Source organism: Schistocerca gregaria, chromosome 7 (genome assembly GCF_023897955.1).
Source record: "Schistocerca gregaria isolate iqSchGreg1 chromosome 7, iqSchGreg1.2, whole genome shotgun sequence".
NCBI lineage: Eukaryota > Metazoa > Arthropoda > Insecta > Orthoptera > Acrididae > Schistocerca > Schistocerca gregaria.
Window position 1 is genome coordinate 97,991,696 of NC_064926.1, and position 19,864 is coordinate 98,011,559.

At 45.8% G+C, this 19,864-nt stretch overlaps 1 protein-coding gene across 1 annotated transcript in view; it reads right to left on the bottom strand.

Moving 5' to 3' along the window:
- LOC126281791 (myrosinase 1-like) overlaps nt 1–19,864 on the bottom strand; it is a 121,538-nt gene that overhangs the window by 19,829 nt on the left and 81,845 nt on the right. The window contains exon 8 of the mRNA XM_049981004.1: nt 1,188–1,336. Coding sequence (XP_049836961.1) covers nt 1,188–1,336 — 149 coding nt within the window. The remainder of the gene's footprint in view (nt 1–1,187; nt 1,337–19,864) is intronic.

The window sequence follows — 19,864 nt, forward strand, 5'->3', positions numbered from 1 at the left end:
TTCTAGCCCTTTTTTTTGTTTCCTTTACTGCTTGCTCAATATACAGATTGAATGACATTGGGGATAGGCTACAAGCCTGTCTCACTCCCTTCCCAACCACTACTTCCCGTTCATGCCCCTTGACTTTTATAACTGTTATCTGGTTTGTGTACAAATTGTAAATAGCCCTTCGTTCCCTGTATTTGACCCCTTGCCACCTTCAGAATTTGAGAGTCTGCCAGTCAAAATTGTCAAAAGCTTTCTCTAAGTCTGCAACTGCTAGAAACACATGTTTACCTATCTTCTAGGAGAAGACGTAGTGTCAGTATTGCCTCACGTGTTCCGACATTTCTACTGAATACGAACTGAGGTCGGCTTCTAACTGTTTTTCCATTCGTCTGTAAAGAATTCGTGATACTATTTTGCAACCGTGGCTTATTAAGCTGATAGTTCGGTAATTTTCACACCTGCAATACCTGTTTTCTTTGGCAATGGAATTATTTTCTTCTTGAAGTCTGAGGGTATTTCGCCTGTCTCATACATCTTGCTGACCACATGGTAGAATTTTGTCAGGGTTGGCTCTCCGAATGCTATCAGTAATTCTAATGGAATGTTGTCTACTCCCGGGGCCTTGTTTCGACTTAGGTCTTTCAGTGTTCTGTCATATTCTTCACGCAGTATCATATCTCCCATATCATCTTTACTTACGTCCTCTTCGTTTTGCGTAATATCCGTACATCGCCCTTGTATAAAGCCTCTATATACTCCTTCCGTCTTTCTGCTTTCCCTTCTTTGCTTAGAGCCGGTTTTCCACCTCAGCTCTTGATATTCATACAAGTGGTTCTCTTTTCTCCAAAGGTCTCTTTAATTTTCCTGTAGGCAGTATCTGTCGTACACCTAGTGATATATGCCTGTACATCCTTACATTTGCCTTCTAGCAATTCCTGCTTAGCCATTTTGCTCTTCCTGTCGATCTCATTTTTGAGACGTTTGTATTGCTTTTTGCTTCTTCAGATAGTGGTAGAAAACCTTAAATTACCCGAGAGATCTGTGTCTCGCTGCTAATCAACATTTATTTTTCGTTATCTCCGTCGGAAACGACCTAAGGAGTCCAAAGCGGACACAACGTCGACGCCTGACATAATGGAGAGACAGTAAGGATTGATTTCGGCAGCGGTGTAGGTGTAGACTTATCGTAGAGTACGCACCCTGAGCCAGGAAGAGGCAGAGAGCGGGTAGTCCGTGTAGGCGCCGGCCACGGCGCCAGCGTCGAGGTCCATGGACGGGTTGGAACCGCTGACGCCGTCGGTGGTCGGGTAGCTGGTGTAGTGGTTCAGCCCGAAGAAGTCCGACGTCCCTGCGACAGGGTGAGAAACATTCAGGAGGGACTAGCAAAACATTTGGCTGAAGCGTAAGTGCAAGAACAATAAGTAAAATTACTGTGTGATACAATGCTACGTAACTCACCGCATTTTCATACGTCTTATGCAACAAAATTCAGTTATGAAGCAACATAGATACATTTTCCACCACTACACAAAATTATCTGGTACTGTTTGTCCTTTTTCATATCACCCCTTTTTCTTACATTTTTACTTTATCAATTTTCTCACTATGGTTAAAGTTTTTTATATTTGGTTTCTCTCTTAGAAATTGTCCCCAGCTTTTCGATTGTGTGTTGTAAGTAGGAAGCACCTTTTATCCGCAACGACTCACAGGAAACAATTACAGTTTTGTAATCCCCTGATGGAACGTCGTCCTTTGGTGTACATCCCAATAATATACGCTACTGGCCATTAGAATTGCTACACTTCGAAGATGATATGCTACAGACGCGAAATTTAACCGACAGGAAGAACATGCTGTGGTATGAAAATGATTAGCTTTTCAGATCATTCACACAAAGTTGGCGCCGGTCGCGATACGTACAACGTGCTGAGATGAGGAAAGTTTGCAGCCGTTTTCTCATACACAAACAGCAGTTGACCCGCGTTCCTCGGTAAAATGTTGTTGTGATGCCTCTTGTAAGGAGGAGAAATGCGAACCATCATGTTTCCGACTTTAATAAAGGTCGGATTGTAGCTGGATCCCAACAGGCTCGTATCACTAGCAGTCGAGGTGACAGGCATTTTATCCGCATGATGTAACGGATCGTGCAGCCACGTCTCTATCCCTGAGTCAACAGATGCCGATGTTTGCAAGACAACAACCATCTGCACGAACAGTTCGACAATGTTTGCAGCAGCATGGACTATCAGCTCGGAGACCATGCCTGCGGTTACCCTTGACGCTGCATCACACACAGGAGCGCCTGCGATGGTGCACTCAACGACGAACATGGGTGCACGAATGGCAAAACATCATTTTTTCGGATGAATCTAGGTTCTGTTTACAGCATCATGATGGTCGCATCCGTGTTTGGCGACATCGCGGTGAACGCACATTTTAAGCGTGTATTCGTCATCGCCATACTGGCTTATCACCCGGCATGAGGGTACGGGGTGCCATTAGTTACACATCTCGGTCACCTCTTGTTCGTATTGACGCCACTTTGAACACTGAACGTTACATTTCAGACGTGTTACGACCCGTGGCTCTACCCTCTATTCGATCCCTGCGACACTCTACATTTCAGCAGGATAATGCACGACCGCATGTTGCAGGTCCTGTACGTGCCATTCTGGATACAGAAAATGTTCGACTGCAGCCCTGGCCAGCACATTCTCCAGATCTCTCACCAATTGAAAACGTCTGGTCAATGGCGGCCGAACAACTGGCACGTCACAATACAAATGAACTGTGGTATGCTGTTGAAGCTGCATGGGCAGCTGTACCTGTACACGCCATCCCAGCTCTGTTTGACTCAATGCCCAGGCGTATCAAGGCCGTTATTGCGGCCAGAGGTGGTTGTTCTGGGTACTGATTTCTCAGGATCTATGCACCCAAATTGCGTGAAAATATAATCACATGTCAGTTCTAGTATAATATATTTGTCCGATGAATGCCCGTTTATCATCTGTATTTCTTCTTGGTGTAGCAATTTCAGTTGCCAGTAGTGTACTTAGATTTTTATTCTGGCATTTTTTAAAGTGATTCTTTTTAGGCTCTTGCCATACCGTTCAACCCTGTTCAGTCATAGCGTTCCAGATTAACGACGATACGAAACTGCAGTGTCTGTTTTGTTTAGAAGAAGGATGCAATGTTTCTTCGGACACACGTGCATCTCGGAAGGAACGTTGGAACGTTGTTCTTAACAACACAGGTATTGCAATATCATATTTGTCCGCCGTCATCAGGCAGCGACTTTCAATTAATCTGTCCTCTCCTGTATGGGCTTCATAACGCGTCCACGAATGCAGCTAAGTCGTACACGCGTAGCCAACAAGCCACGCTTAGCAGCGTTGAGGAGCGGGCGTCAGTTTGCGTGCGCTCAGCGGAGCTGCTCCAGGGCACTTGTTTACTTCCTGGCCATCGCGAGCCGTTAGGCACACGTTCTAAATACTGCACAACGATCCAAGTCACTTTTCAACAGGATCACGCCATTGCACGAGCGCATGACGTTGAACGATTCCTTCGAGACGATCTCCTCCTGGATCCTACGGACATCGTGGGCATCCACCTCTCAGTTACGGCTAGCGTCGTTTACATCAAGATGACAAATGCCGAGTTGTGCACAACTGTGGTGAACCAATCCGCGAACTCATTTGAGTTCGAACACTCCATTCGTCACACGAGGGCGGCCACAGCGGACCACGCGAGTCTGGGCTCGTGCACATTCAGAGACTTTCAACTCCCCTTTGAATTGCCAACCGACGTCGTAACTGCAGCTTCCCGACCGTACGGCAGCGTGGGTTTTATAGGGTGTATAATGGTGTCCGTCAACTAAAAATCGAACTGACGAAACAGTCCCGTTCCTACCTGGGCATCGATGTTTGCCATGCGTTAGTTATGTACGATGGCCAATCACGCAAGTGTTCTGACTGTCTCCTCCGCCGGTGGCGCCGATGCTCCGGTCGGTGTTCGGGTCAGCCGGCGTTGAATACACTCACCACAAACATTCTCGAAGACGTCCCCTATGGACGAAGATGCCAATGATCATCTGCGGGTGCAGACGTCCTCTGAGGCCCTCCAGCGAGCACACGACCCAGCTCACGACACCACCCCGTGCAACAAAAATACTGCAACGGCCACAACCGCCGTCAGTGGGCTAACTTCAAGAAAATGATGGACGTTGATGACAGGTTGGCGCCGGTCTCGGCCGTCCTTAGTGAGGGAGCGATGACGACCGATCAGCACCCATACTATGACACGGGAACTCATGTCTGTCAGCAGCGATCGCCTCGCAAACGTAAAAGGCAGTGGCACGCACCTCCGAAGATTGCCTCCTTTGCACAACGGACGTTGCGGAAGGCTCCGAGCAAGCGCGCGTGCACACGACCCCTTGCCCACACTGTGTACCAAATACTCACGGAGCAGAAAAGGTCGCGACGGGCCCTGGGGCACGCTATCGACACGGAGGGTGGTAGACGTCTCAACGAACAATGGCAGGTAGCAAAGGCTTTTCGTGGTGATTATGCTCAACTGCATTCGGCGTGGTGAACCAGATCCGGCGGTCGTTACACACGTTTCAGGGTTGATCCGCACCCCCACACCATACGCGCTGGAAGCAAACTTGATTGGGGACGTATGTGAAAACGGGGTGCCTGCTGCCATCGCCATAGGAGCTGCCAACAAGAGCTCGGGACCAGACGGCTTCCCGTTGCAGTTTTATTGGGACTTCAAGCAGCTGTTGGTGCCATGCTGGACAGAGATTTGCCCAGAATTGATGTCTTCAGATGTACCACTTCCCCTAAAGTTCTTAGAAGGAGTAATAGCGCCTGTTTATAAACCGAAGTAGAGTCCCGTATCCGCGGTTAACGGCGCTTGACGCTGCTGAAGAGTAACATGAAAATTTTCACCAGGTTAACGGCTAAGCATTTCAGGAATACAATACAGTATGTAATTTCGCAAGATCAAGCATCGTTGGGGGTGGGGTGGGCAGGGGGGCGAGGGGTCGACACAACATACGTGCAGCTATGTGCCGGTACAGGGAGCTGACACCACTGGCGACTTTGGTCAAGCATCTGACCGAGTTGACCACTCATTTTTGACTGCAGTTCTGTGGAGCATCGGCACCCACACTGCTTCATCGAAGTGGTGTGCGCCTACTGCGCAATGCGTCATCAAAGGTGCTCGTTAACGGACGTTTAACAGCAGCCATCCAGATTCCCCGCTTGGTGCGCCAATTCTGCCCATTATCGACGATATTATATGCGTTGGCCACAAAATCCTTGGTATGCGGCCTACCAGCTGGAAGAATGTTCGATGCTGCGGCGTTCCGATGCACGGCATATGTCAACGACGTGATGCTGCTACTTTGCAGCGGTGATGATATGAGGGACGCCATGGAATGGACGACGACATACGGGGCCGCCCCTGGTGGTCTATTTAACGTCGAAAGTCACTAGCCATGCGAATCTGGACGGGATTATCATCTGACAGTGTCACTCCCTTACGTATCAGGTGCTTGGGTTTAGATGAACGATAAACGCCTTACGACGATCCGAAATTATAGGCGCTTTTTGCGAAAATGGTTCTGAGCACTATGGGACTTCTGAGGTCATCAGTCTCCTAGAACTCAGAACTACTTGAACCTAACTAACCTATGGACATCACACACATCCATGCCCGAGGCAGGATTCGAACCTGCGACCGCAGCGGTCGCGCTGTTCGATTGTAGTACCTAGAACCGTTCGGCCATCTCGGCCGGCAACGCTTCCTGCACCAAATAATTAGAGCAGGGATAGCAAATCACCAACTGCAGACTTCGAACATCCTCCAAAAAAACACAGTATGCCAATGTTTACCTAGCGCTGCGTACCCTGCATGTCGGACAGGCACTTCCAGCATTATGGCGACTCTAGGCTACTTCAACCTCCCCAAGGACAGGGGAAGACTAGGGCTGGTAAACGTTTACGGTAGAACAGTGACCATGTTAGTTAGTTCACGTTTAGGGTTCTGCTGTTCCACCAGCCTCACGAGCCTTCTGTGGGCAGCTTTGGCGCCAGCCTCCCTCGCGTCCCCAATGTCACTGCAAAACATCCCAGCACCGTTCTACCTTGGCGGTTATCATTTGGAACTCAGTTGCACACGCGACGCTTTACCGGCTCCAACTTCGGCGACGGCGATGGAGATCTGCTGCCTCATGCAATGTATACGGCATCCGAATGTGGTGGAAACGATATACCCCATTATGTAATGGCGTATCGCGTGGCAGACAGTCCACGCAGCCATACTCGGCTCTAATGTCCAGTCCAATTGATACGTACAGTCAACATCAAGCGCATCACACAGGTACAGCTACATAAAAACCACATGGTGGAATCCCACAACGGTGTGCAGTGCAATGTGACTGACACAGATGGATGCCGCCTTATCTGAGCAGAAGCTGTGCTTCGTGAAACCAGTGTTGGCTTTCCTACTGACGGTAACACTGACACACGTCACCACTCAAAGTCTTCTTCATCCATACATACTATCTGAGAACCAGGAGCAACGCCATCACGTTGGTTCGAGGCATGCAGTCCATTAGTTATTCAGTGATAGCCCAAAGGATGTACTCGGTTTCTGGAACTATATGAAGCAACGGCATTGTACCATTGTTAGGAACATTAGTTTTCGAACTACCTCTGGAGTGCACTACACAGTCTGCCGTGTAGCTGGATCATTCATTGCGAGAGACGATGAACATGTTGAAATGCTGATGACTTTGGAACAAACAACGATACCCAACAAAAGATATGAGAAGACACGCTGCGATGACCAGGCAAACACGAGGGCCCTAGTTGCAATTACTAGTGGAGTGACTGCTTATTTTTTTTCAGTCGGAGTGTGGACCTCCCTTTTCTTTTCCATTACAATAATAATAATAATAAAACATTTAAGATAATCGGATACGATGACCGCTAGTGTAAAGCGGAAAATCCGGTTCGAGTCTCGATCCGGCACAAATATTCATTGCCATTATTCCCTTATACAGCTCACAGTTATTCGTATTGGTAACTGCGAACACGTTTCATGGGTTTCATAATGGCTGTAGTCGCCGCACAGCCCGTTCCTTTGGACATGTATGCGTGTTGGAAGGAACATTGGAGCGTTCTTCCTAGCAACACAGGCACTGCAATATCGTATCTACCCGCTGTTACCAAGCAGTGATTTTCAATTAAAATGTCCGCCCCTGCATGGGAATTACGTAATGTGTCTATTCTAGTAGGCTGTTTAGGTTTTTATCTAAGTAACGCCACGTAGCTCTCTGTATAAAAATCACCGACTGTGCTATGTGCAGTCTGTGGCAGGTTTGCATTGTTGGAATATTTGGAATATTTGCTATTGTAGTGTTGGGCAGTTGGATGTGAACAGAACGTAGCATTGCGCAGTTGGAGGCGAGCCGCCAGCAATGGTGAATGTGGGTAGAGATATGGCAGAATTTTGAGAGCGGACGATCTGGACGTGTGTCCATCAGAAAGAGTAAATTTCTAATAGGGTCATTCTTTTGTTGGGATTAATGAAAGTCAGACTGCGTTGTGCTAAAAAAAAATATTGTGTGTCAGTTTTAAAAAAATGGTTCAAATGGCTCTGTGCACTATGGGACTGAACTTCTATGGTCATCAGTCCCCTAGAACTTAGAACTACGTAAACCTAACTAACCCAAGGACATCACACAACACCCAGCCATCACGAGGCAGAGAAAATCCCTGACCCCGCCGGGAATCGAACCCGGAAACCGACGATGAGATGCGGGGTGTCAGTTTAGTGATGGTCAGAATAAGTAAAGAGAGTTTTGCTCAGCTGTTTGAAAATCAAATAACGTAGAGGTTTTCCAGCACTGTCATTTATAAAAATTTTCTAAGGGGATGTTTCATTATGAGAACAGTTTGTGACACAGGGAACGACAACACATGGGCGTTTGAGTCTGGCTATGAGTCGTGCATGGACAGCCACAGTAGTTAGGTGACGGCTCGCCTAATGCAGGTTGTCCGCGTTCGAGTCCCGGTATGGCACAAAATTTCATTGTTGTATCGTCCTTATACAGCTGACGGTTGTTCGTATCCGCAGCTGTGAATAGATTTCACGGGTTTCGTAACAGCTGCAGTCGACGCAGTGTCTATTACTTTGGGCACGCATGCATGTAAACTCAGGCAGCCTCTAGTACAGTTTTCATTTCTTATGAACAGCCAGCTACATATCTCATTGTGCATCAGCGTCAGTTGCTGTCACATCAGAAGGGTAACAAGTTGCATGTCTAGCATTATGTCTGATTTTAAAGTTTACTTCTTCGGTTAGTCTTGCTGTGATGGGTAGGATGTATCAAATGGTCCAAATGGCTCTGAGTACTATACGACTTAACTTCTGAGGTCGTCAGTCGCCTAGAACTTAGAACTAATTAAACTTAACTAACCTAAGGACATCACACACATCCATGCCCGAGGCAGGATTCGAACCTGTGAACCGTAGCGGTCGCTCGGCTCCAGACTGTAGCGCCTAGAACCTCACGGCCACTCCGGCCGTCTAGGAAGTATCAAAGCTGTGCGCAGACCCAGGAGGAACTCGCCGCAGTTCACGAACAGCTGAATGCTCATTTGGCTACGGTCAGACACCTTCAGACTGCTGCCTTGGGATGTAGCGGTGGCAGATAATCTGGTGCATTGCAGGGGCACAAAGCTGTCGTTTATTTCGCTCGTGGACTCTGCTGCCGACGCACCTCATAAAGTACCCGACACGATGGATCTTCCCTCACAGCAGAACGAGTGGCGGGTGGTAACGCATTTACGTTACTTGATGCGTCCGGCCGATGTAGAGAGGGGACGGGTGACCTCGCCAATTCACCATGTGATTGGACAGGTAGCTGCTCCTCCAGTAGGGTTCGGGCAGGCAAGGATTTACTAGCTATTGGGAGCTCCACCTTTAGGTGCGTTGTGGAGCCCCTTTGGGAGATAGCGTTCAGGTCTGGAAAGAAAGCCAATGTGCACTCAGTATATGTACCGAAAGTGAGAGGGGGGGGGGGGGGGGGGGGGAGCTCATCCGAGATGGGCAACCTCGCCTGCAGCTATGGGCGCGCAGGTTGCAGTTGTCTGCAATTTGTGACTCACGCTGCACCAACGACACCGACAGTTCATACAGCGACTGGCGGAAGTGGTGAAGACTGCTGGCCTCAGATGTAAGGTGCAAGCAGAGCTCGCAGAATGGAGCGTTGTTACCAGAGTAGAGCGGCGATCCTGTGGTTTGGAGCCAAAGCACCCATCGACTCTGGGCGGCCTTTGCTGCACAGGTCTAGACCTGCGTTATCGGGCGAGGATTTGTAGAACTACCTTTGATATATTAGGGGTGCGCTACATAAAACGAGCAGCTACTCAGATAGCAGAGTACTTGTGAAGTGCATATGGTTTTTTTTAGTCTAGGCTATAGTTTAAGGTACACTGATGAACACTTGCCAGTCATTACGCAGCAGGGAAAGTCAGACCACACTCGAGAGTAAAGACACTTAAAATGTCAAAATTTTATCAGTAAATTGTGAAAGTTCCTGAATTTACAGCCCTCCGAAAATGTTCTCACGCCCAAATTATTCTCGGGACTGAGAGTTGGCTGATACACGAAGTGGAAAGCTCTGAGATATTTAGAAACTCATGGAACATATATCGGAAAGACAAATTAGGGGTCATAGGAGGGGGAGTGTTAATCGCTGTCGACAAAAGTACTGTCTTTTGGAGGCCGACGGTGAGTGTGACAGTGAAGTTATCTGGTCACGTATCACAGGGCTAAGTGAAACCAAGTTAATTGCTGGATGTTTTTACCGGGCATCCAATTCTGCTGTGACAGTTCTAGAGTCATTCAAAGACTGGCTGACTGTGTGACTGGCTGACTGATGTGGCAGTTCATAAATACCCAGCTCATGCAGTACTACGAGGGTACTGGCTGACTGTGTGACTGGCTGACTGGTGTGGCAGTTCATAAGTACCCAGCTCATGCAGTACTACGAGGGTAGGTCAATTATTAACCGCAAAGTAGTTATAAAATGTTATTGTATTACCAGAACATTATTTTTCGACATAGTCTTCTTGCATTTCAACGCACTTGGTCCATCGTTGTAAAAGCTTCCTGATGCCTTCATAAAAGAAGGTTCTCGGTTGAGCTGTGGGCAAGGAATGTACTGCTTCTTTCACCGCTTCGTCAGAGGCAAATCGACGGCCCCTTAATGCCTCTTTGAGTGGACCAAACAAGTGACAGAACGGGCAAGATCGGGACTATATGGAGGATGATCCAGTACTTCAAATTTGAGTTTCTGGAGCGTTTCAGCATTGTGGGCAGCAGTATGCGTACGGGCATTGTCATGCAGCAACACGACACCTTTTGACAGCAATCTTCGGCGTTTGCTTCGAATTGCCTGGCGGTAAGCAGCTCACTGTTTATTGTTGTGCCCCTTTCCCCATAATGTTCCAATAATGGACATTGTGCGTCCCCAAAATCTGTTAAGCGTCAGTTCTCCTGCAGACGGTTGGGTCTTGAACTTTTTCTTACACGGCGAATTTGGATGTTTCCATTCCATACTCGGCCTTTTACTCTCCGGCTCGTAATGAATGGTTCAAATGGCTCTGAGCACTATGGGACTTAACATCTATGGTCATCAGTCCCCTAGAACTTAGAACTACTTAAACCTAACTAACCTAAGGACATCACACAACACCCAGTCATCACGAGGCAGAGAAAATCCCTGACCCCGACGAGAGGCTCGTAATGAGGGATCCATGTTTCGTCACCAGTAATGATCTTGTCCCTTGTCCCCTTCGTTAACATAGCGATCCAAATGTTTTTTGCAGGTGTCCAAGCACGTTTGTTTATGGAACTGTGTGAGTTGTTTTGGGAGACATCTTGTACAAATTTTATGAAACCCAAGTCTGTTGTGGATGATTTCGTAGGCAGAACCCTGACTAATTTGCAGAGGATGTGCCACTTCGTCAATAGTTAATCGTCTGTCGAAGAGAATCATTTCACGTGAACGCTCGATGGTTTCTTCATTCGTGGCGGTAAACGGTCGTCTGGCTCCTTCATCGTGCGTAACACTTGTGCGACCATTTCGGAATTTTTCAGTCCATTCGTAGACACTCCGTTGTGGCAAAACACTGTTCCCGTACTGTACCGAAAGTCTTCGATGAATTTCAGCCCTGTTACGCCTTCCGACCACAAAAAACGGATCACTAAAGGTTGTTCTTCTTTGGTGCAAATAGACAGCGCAGCAGCTATGATTAATAGCATGGCAGCGATAACGAAACTAATCCCAGCAGCATGCAAATTACAACGACATAACAACAAATAAACAAAGCATGCGACATCAACGTGAAACGACAGTTCTACCAAAATAAACAAAAATATAACTAAATTGCGGATAATAATTAACTTACTCTCGTAGTTGGAGTCGATTTTAACCTACCGAGTATAGACTGGGATGTCTACGGATTCATTGGAGGGGTACAGTCAGGCAGTCGTTCGAAGTACTTTTGAACACGTTTTTTGAAAACTGTCTTGAAAAGCTTGTTCGACAGCCTACAAGCAGTGAAAATATCTTACACCTTATACAAATAGGCCTGACTTTATCGAAAAGTCAGTAACAAACAGGTAATAGCGATCGTAAAGTCATTATAGCAACTATGGTTACGAAAGTTAATAAATCAACCAAGAAGGCTAGGAGAGAGTTTCTGCTGGACAGAGCAGATAATCAGTTATTAGCATCTCACTAAGACAGTGAATTGGCATGGATTGGTTCCTGTGTAATGGATACAGAGGAATTATGGACAAAGTTTAAGCAGCTTGTAAATCGTGGTCGGGAGAATTACGTGCCTAGTAAGCGGATAAAGGATGGAAAAGACCCATCATGATTTCAAAACGAGATTCGGAAAATGCTGAGGGTGCAGGGGCTGTTGCACTCCCAGATCATGAGGGAACGCCATAAGGACGACAAGCAAAAGTTAGTAGAGACTCGTGAGTCTGTGAAGAGCCAGTCATCACCGTCACATCTTAGAATAAGATCTGGCAGAGTACCCTAGAAAATTCTTGTCCTATGTAAACTCGCGAAGTGGATCGAAGGCTTGTCACTTGTTGACCAGTCTGGTGTAGCTATTGAAGACGCAAATCGAGGCCTAAGTTTTAACATTACATTCAAGAAAACGTTCAAGCATGAGAAATGTAAAAACAAACCTTCGTTTGACCATCGAACAGACTCCAGTGTGGACGACATAGCAATAAGTATCCCTGGCGTAGAAAAACAAGTGACAGATTTGAAAACCAACATGTCACCAGGTCTGCATGGAATTCCATTTCGGTTTTTCAACGAACGCTCTACGGCACTGTATCCTTAGCTAGCTTGAATTTACCGCTAATTTCTCGCCCAGCGCCAAGTCCCAAGCGGCTGGAAAAAGGGGGCAGGTGATTCCTATGTATAAGAAGAGTAAAAAAACGGACCTGCAAAATTACAGACCAATTTCCGTAACATCAGTTTGCAGCAGGCTCCTTGAACTCATTCGCAGGTCGATTATAAATTTTCTGGAGACCGAGAAACTTATATCCATTAATCAGCATGTTTTCAGAAAGGGTCCCTCTTATGAAACAGAGTTTGCCCTTTCCTCACATGATATACTGCGAACTATGGCTGAAGGGCAACAGCAGATTCCATGTTTCTAGATTTCCAGAAAATGTTTGACACAGGCTTAAAGAAGATACGAGCACATGGAATAGGTTCAAGGATATGTGAGTGGCTCCAAGACTTCTTAAGCTATAAAGGCCAGTAAGTGTCCTCGACGGCGGGTGTTCATCAACGTTATCGTCAGAAGTGCCCAAGGAAGTGTGATGGGACCGCTGTTGTTCTGCATATACATAAATGATTTGGCGGACAAGGTGGGCAGCAATCAGCTGTTGTTTGCGGATGATGCTGAAGTGCACGAAAGGCGTCAAAGTTGGGTGGCTAGGAGGAGGCTAGATAGACAAAATATCTAGTTGGTGTGATCCATGGCAGCTGGCTGTAAAGTTAGAGCGCTACGGTCGCACGTTCGGATGTCCTTAGGTTAGTTAGGCTTAAGTAGTTCTAAGTTCTAGGGGACTGATGAGCTTAGAAGTTAAGTCCCATAGTGCTCAGAGCCATTAGAACCGTTTTTGTACATTTAGAAAAATTTCAGTTAATGCGGATGAGTAGGAAAAACAAAACACGTAATATCCGCATACACCATTAGCTGTGTCCTGCTTGACACAGTTCCGTCGTTTAAATATCTGGGATGTGGTACAAGACTGTCATTAAAAAAATCCCTACCAACTCAGACTTCACGCCATCCACCTCACAGAGTATCCGCTGTCGGCATGTCGTGGCTTAATGGATACTGTGGAGCAAAGATTAATGTGCGCTAAAGTACAGGGTATCCGGCAAACGCTTAGACAAAAATTAGCTTGCATATGCAGGACAGCACCAGACAGTATCACACCAGCAGACTTTTTATACGCAGATAGAATTCAACAATGTAAACCCGAGGACAGAACGCAACAATATTATGAAAAGGGTAGTTGCTACTCAGCAAACAGCGGAGATACTAAGTCGCAGATAGGCACAACAAAAAGACTGTCAGAAAATGAGCTTTAAGACAGGGCTTTCGTCGGAGACAGAACATACATATACACATCACACAAACGCAATTTACACACACATGATTGCAGTCTCTGGCTGCCGAGACCACAGCAGCCAGAGACTGCGGTCACGTGTGTGTGAGTTGCGTTTGTGTGTGTGTGTGTGTGTGTGTGTGTGTGTGTGTGTTCTGCCTCCGAAGAAAGGGCTTGTTGGCAGAAATTTCATTTTCTGACAGTCTTTCTGTTCTGCCTATCTGCGACTTAGCATCTCCGCTACACAGGGTGTTACAAAAACGTACGACCAAACTTCCAGGAAACATTCCTCACACACAAGATTTTATGCGGACATGTGTCTGGAAACGACTTTATTTCCATGTTAGAGCTCATTTTAGTTTCGTCAGTATGTACTGTACTTCCTCGATTCACCGCCAGTTGGCCCAATTGAAGGAAGGTAATGTTGACTTTCTTGCTTGTGTTGACATGCGACTCATTGCTCTACAGTACTAGCATCAAGCACATCAATACGTAGCATCAACAGGTTAGTGTTCATGACGAACGTGGTTTTGCAGTCAGTCCAATGTTTACAAATGTGGAGTTGGCAGATACGCATTTGATGTATGGATTAGCACCGGGCAATAGCCGTGGCGCGGTACGTTTGTATCGAGACAGGTTTCCAGAACGAAGGTTTCCCGACAGGAATACGTTCGAAGCAATTGATCGGCGTCTTAGGGAGCACGGAACATTCCAGCCTATGACTCGCGACTGGGGAAGACATAGAACGACGAGGACACCTGCAAAGGACGAGGCAATTCTTCGTGCAGTTGACGATAACCCTAATGTCAGCTTCAGAGAAGTTGCTGCTGTACAAGATAACGTTGACCACGCCACTGTATGGAGAGTACTACGGGAGAACCAGTTGTTTACGTACCATATACAGCGTGTGCAGGCACTATCAGCAGCTGATTGGCCTCCACGGGTACACTTCTGTGAATGGTTCATCCAACAATGTGTCAATCCTCATTTCAGTGCAAAAGTTCTCTTTACGGATGAGGCTTCATTCCAACGTGATCAAATTGTAAATTTTCACAATCAATATGTGTGGGCTGACGCAAATCCGCACGCAATTGTGCAATCACGTCATCAACACAGATTTTCTGTGAACGTTTGGGCAGGCAATGTTGGTGATGTCTTGATTGGGCCCCATTTTCTCCCACCTACGCTCAATGGACTACGTTATCATGATTTCATACGGAATACTCTACCTGTGCTGCTAGGACATGTGCCTTAACAAGTACGACACAACATGTGGTTCATGCACGATGGAGCTCCTGCACATTTCAGTCGAAGTGTTCGTACGCTTCTCAATAACAGATTCGGTGACCGATAGATTGGTAGAGGCGGACCAATTCCATGGCCTCCGCGTTCTCCTGACCTCAACCCTCTTGACTTTCATTTATGGGGGCATTTGAAAGCTCTTGTCTACGCAACCCCGGTACCAAATGTAGAGACTCTTCCTGCTCGTATTGTGGACGGCTGTGATACAATACGCCATTCTCCAGGGCTGCATAAGCGCATCAGAGATTCCATGCGGCGGAGGGTGGATGCATGTATCCTCGCTAACGGAGGACATTTTGAACATTTCCTGCAACAAAGTGAATGAAGTCACGCTGGTACGTTCTGTTGCTGTGTGTTTCCATTCCATGATTAATGTGGTTTGAAGAGAAGTAATAAAATGAGCTCTAACATGGAAAGTAAGCGTTCCCGGACACATGTCCACATAACATATTTTCTTTCTTTGTATGTGAGGAATGTTTCCTGAAAGTTTGGCCGTACCTTTTTGTGGCTCTGAGCACTATGGGACTTCTGTGGTCATCAGTCCCCTAGAACTTAGAACTACTTAAACCTAATTAACCTAAGGACATCAGACACATCCATGCCCCAGGCAGGATTCGAACCTGCGACCGTAGCAGTCGCGCGGTTCCGGACCCGCCCCCTAGAACCGCTAGACCACCGCGGCCGGCTACCTTTTTGTAACACTCTGTATAGTGAGTAGCAACTATCCCTATTGTTGTATCCAAGTAGAGATGCATACCCGAACATGAAAAGAAATATTGTCCTTTTGCTCAAGGAACATTCAGTCCATTACATCCTGACAGCAGTTACGAAATGTAAGGAAGACTTTTAGCTATATCTTACCACGTAGCAACGCAAATTATCGAAAACAACAAAATACAAGGAGACACCGTAATTGTTTGAAATATACGAGTGAGATTGAATAACTACTTGAGTTGCACCTGGTCTGGCACACATTTTCACCCGTCCCTACTGATTCCGCATTATGTCCCACTGCAGTTGACATCAATAGTTGCTATCGTTTTCTTCCATTTCTCCCCCTCCACCTCCAATTAACGTAACAATTTACTTAGTACTGCAGTATATGCTACCTGTGGTTATGCATTAGATATATTACTCGGACGCCTATCACCACGCCGCAGGCACAGTCTCGTTCTTTTGATACCGTCTTGCGCAACTTTTCGGTATACCTTGCACCATTAGTTCTGAAGTTACAGGCTGCATAACGATTTGAGTTCTGAGTGTGATCATAGTTTGTTGGGGTACACACCAGATTTAACATTTTGTTGTTGTTGTTGTCTTCAGTCCTGAGACTGGTTTGATGCAGCTCTCCATTCTACTCTATCCTGTGCAACATTCTTCATCTCCCAGTACCTACTGCTATCTACATCCTTCTGAATCTGCTTAGTGTATTCATATCTTGGTCTCCCTCTACGATTTTTACCCTCCACGCTGCCCTCCAATGCTAAATTTGTGATCCCTTGATGCCTCAGAACATGTCCTACCAACCGATCCCTTCTTCTTGTAAAGTAGTGCCACAAACTCCTCTTCTCTCCAATTCCATTCAATACCTCATCATTAGTTACGTGAACTACCCATCTAATCTTCAGCATTCTTCTGTAGCACCACATTTCAAAAGCTTCTATCCTCTTCTTGTCCATGTTTCACTTCCATACATGGCTACACTCCATACAAAAACTTTCAGGAACTACTTCCTGACAAATCTATACTCGATGTTAACGAATTTCTCTTCTTCCGGAACTCTTTCCTTGCCACTGCAGTCTACATTTTAAATCCTCTCTACTTCGACCATCATAGTTATTTTGCTCCCCATATAGCAATACTCCTTTATTACTTTAAGTGTCTCATTTCCTAATGTAATTCCCTCAGCGTCACCCGACTTAATTCAACTACATTCCATTATCCTCGTTTTGCTTTTGTTGATGTTCATCTCATATCCTCCTTTCAAGACACTGTCCATTCCGTTCAACTGCTCTTCCAGGTCCTTTGCTGTCTCTGACAGAACTACAATATCATCGGCGAACCTCAAAGTTTTTACTTCTTCTCCATGAATTTTAATACCTACTCCGATTTTTTGTTTTGTTTCCTTTACTGCTTGCTCAATATACAGATTGAATAACATCGCGGACAGGCTACAACCCTGTCTTACTCCCTTCCCAACTGCTGCTTCCCTTTGATGCCCCTCGACTCTTATAACTGCCATCTGGTTTCTGTACAAATTGTAAATAGCCTTTCGCTCCCTGCATTTTACCCTTGTCATCTTTAGAATTTGAAAGAGTATTCCAGTCAACATTTTCGAAAGCTTTCTCTAAGTCTACAAATGCTAGAAACGTAGGTTTGCCTTTCCTTAATCTATTTTCTAATACAAGTCGTATGGTCAGTATTGCCTCACGTGTTCCAACATTTCTGCAGAATCGAAACTGATCTTCCCCCTTGGTCGGCTTCTACCAGTTTTTCCATTCTTCTGTAAAGAATTCGAGTTAGTATTTTGCAGCTGTGACTTATCAAACTGATAGTTCGGTAATTTTCACATCTGTCAACACCTGCTTTGTTTGGGATTGGGATTATTATATTCTTCTTGAAGTCTGAGGGTATTTCACCTGTCTGATACATCTTGCTCACCAGATGGTAGAATTTTGTCAGCACTGGCTCTCCCAAGGCCGTCAGTAGTTCCAATGGAATGTTGTCTACTCCCGGGGCCTTTTTTCGACTCAGGTCTTTCAGTGCTCTGTCAAACTCTTCACGCAGTATCGTGTCTCCCATTTCATCTTCATCTACATCCTCTTTAATTTCCATATAGTCCTCAAGTACATCACTCCTTTATGGACCCTCTATGTACTCCTTCCACATTTCTGCTTTCCCTTCTTTGCTTAGAACTGGGTTTCCATCTGAGCTCTTGATATTCATACAAGTGGCTCTCTTTTCTCCAAAGGTCTCTTTAATTTTCCCGTAGGCAGTATCTATCTCACCCCTAGTGAGATAAGCCTCTACATCCTTACATTTGTCCTCTAGCCATGCCTGCTTAGCCATTTTGCACTTCCTGTCGATCTCATTTTTGAGGCGTTTGTATTCCTTTTTGCCTGCTTCATTTAACGCATTTTTATATTTTCTGCTTTCATCAATTAAATTCAATATTTCTTCTGTTGCCCAAGGATTTCTACTAGTCCTTCTCTTTTTACCTACTTGATCCTCTGCCGCCTTCACTACTTCATCCCTAAGAGCTACCTATTCTTCTTCTACTGTATTTCTTTCCCCCATTCCTGTCAGTTGTTCCCTTATCCGCTCCCTGAAACTCGGTACAACCTCTGGTTTAGTCAGTTTATCCAGATCCCATCTTCTTAATTCCCACTTTTTTTGCAGTTTCTTCAGTTTTAATCTACAGTTGATAACCAGTAGATTGTGGTCAGAGTCCACATCTGCCCATGGAAATGTCTTACAATTTAAAACCTGGTTCCTAAATGTCTGTATTACCATTATATAATCTATCTGATACCTTCTAGTACCTCCAGGATTCTTCCATGTATACAACCTTCTTTTATGATTCTTGAACCAAGTGTTAGCTGTACTCCCTCAGAAAGAAATGGCTCTGAGCACTATGCGACTTAACATCTGTGGTCATCAGTCGCCTAGAACTTAGAACTAATTAAACCTAACTAACCTAAGGACATCACACACATCCATGCCCGAGGCAGGATTCGAACCTGCGACCGTAGCAGTCGCGCGGTTCCGGACTGAGCGCCTAGAACCGCGAGACCACCGCGGCCGGCTCAGAAAGAAATGACACGGTGTCAGATCACAAGATCCAAGTCGCCGTTACACGTCACCATTGAGAGAAATGGCCTCTCTGCGGAATCTCTCTTCTAACAAGCCGATTTTCGCAATCGATGTGTGAAAGGTCGCGCCATCTTGTAGAAATCAGACATCTTCAGCATTCAGAAGGTCCACCTCACGCCACACTCCTTTAACATACTGCGGTGGATTTCGTCGTCCTGTGCTAATGCGTATCCGCCAGCATCTTCAAAGACGTACGGCCCAATTAAGACCTCGGCCCAAATTCACACTACGAACTTACTCGATGTGGATGTAATGGCTTTTCTGTATTTACTCAAGATTTTTTGTGGGCCCTAAGTCATGCAAGTTCGTTTTTGCGGGAAGCCATTCTACAGAAAGTGAACATCTTAGTTAAAATTATTTTCTCGATGAAATTATTGTGCGCTCTTTGATTAGTAAGCATCCAGCGGGCAAACGCTCAGCGCTTTTCATGGCCGTCTAACTTCGAGTGTTACTTATAATCCGTCTTGATTACAAAATTTTTATTCATATGACCGGTTTCGGTTAATCTAGAATCATCTTAAATAATTATAAAAGTTCTTAACAGATAGTCCATTAATTAGTCTAAAACCAGCAAACAAAAAGATTGTAACGCAGCTTACACAGCATGACTGCAAGCTATGACAAACCAGGAAAGAGAGGCACGATAACTGAGTCTGACTCGCGCTCCTTTTCAGATACATGAGAACATTTTGCCCTACTCTATTATGTTTCAGGAACAGGCCATTTCAGTATCGCTGATTATCGATAAATCTCTACTACGGTGTCACAGAATACAGACTGTTACAGAAAAAAAGGTATGTACGGGAGACTGGCTGTTTACAAAAATGAACGAAAATATGTGGTTCATCCAATAAGTAACATTTTAATGTGCATTATGGAATTGAGGAATGAACGTTAGTACGCAACGTTTCTGTGGAGTTAAACGTATTAGAGGATATCCTGGTTCCGGACAAGCATTGGGGAACTTTACGTAAAT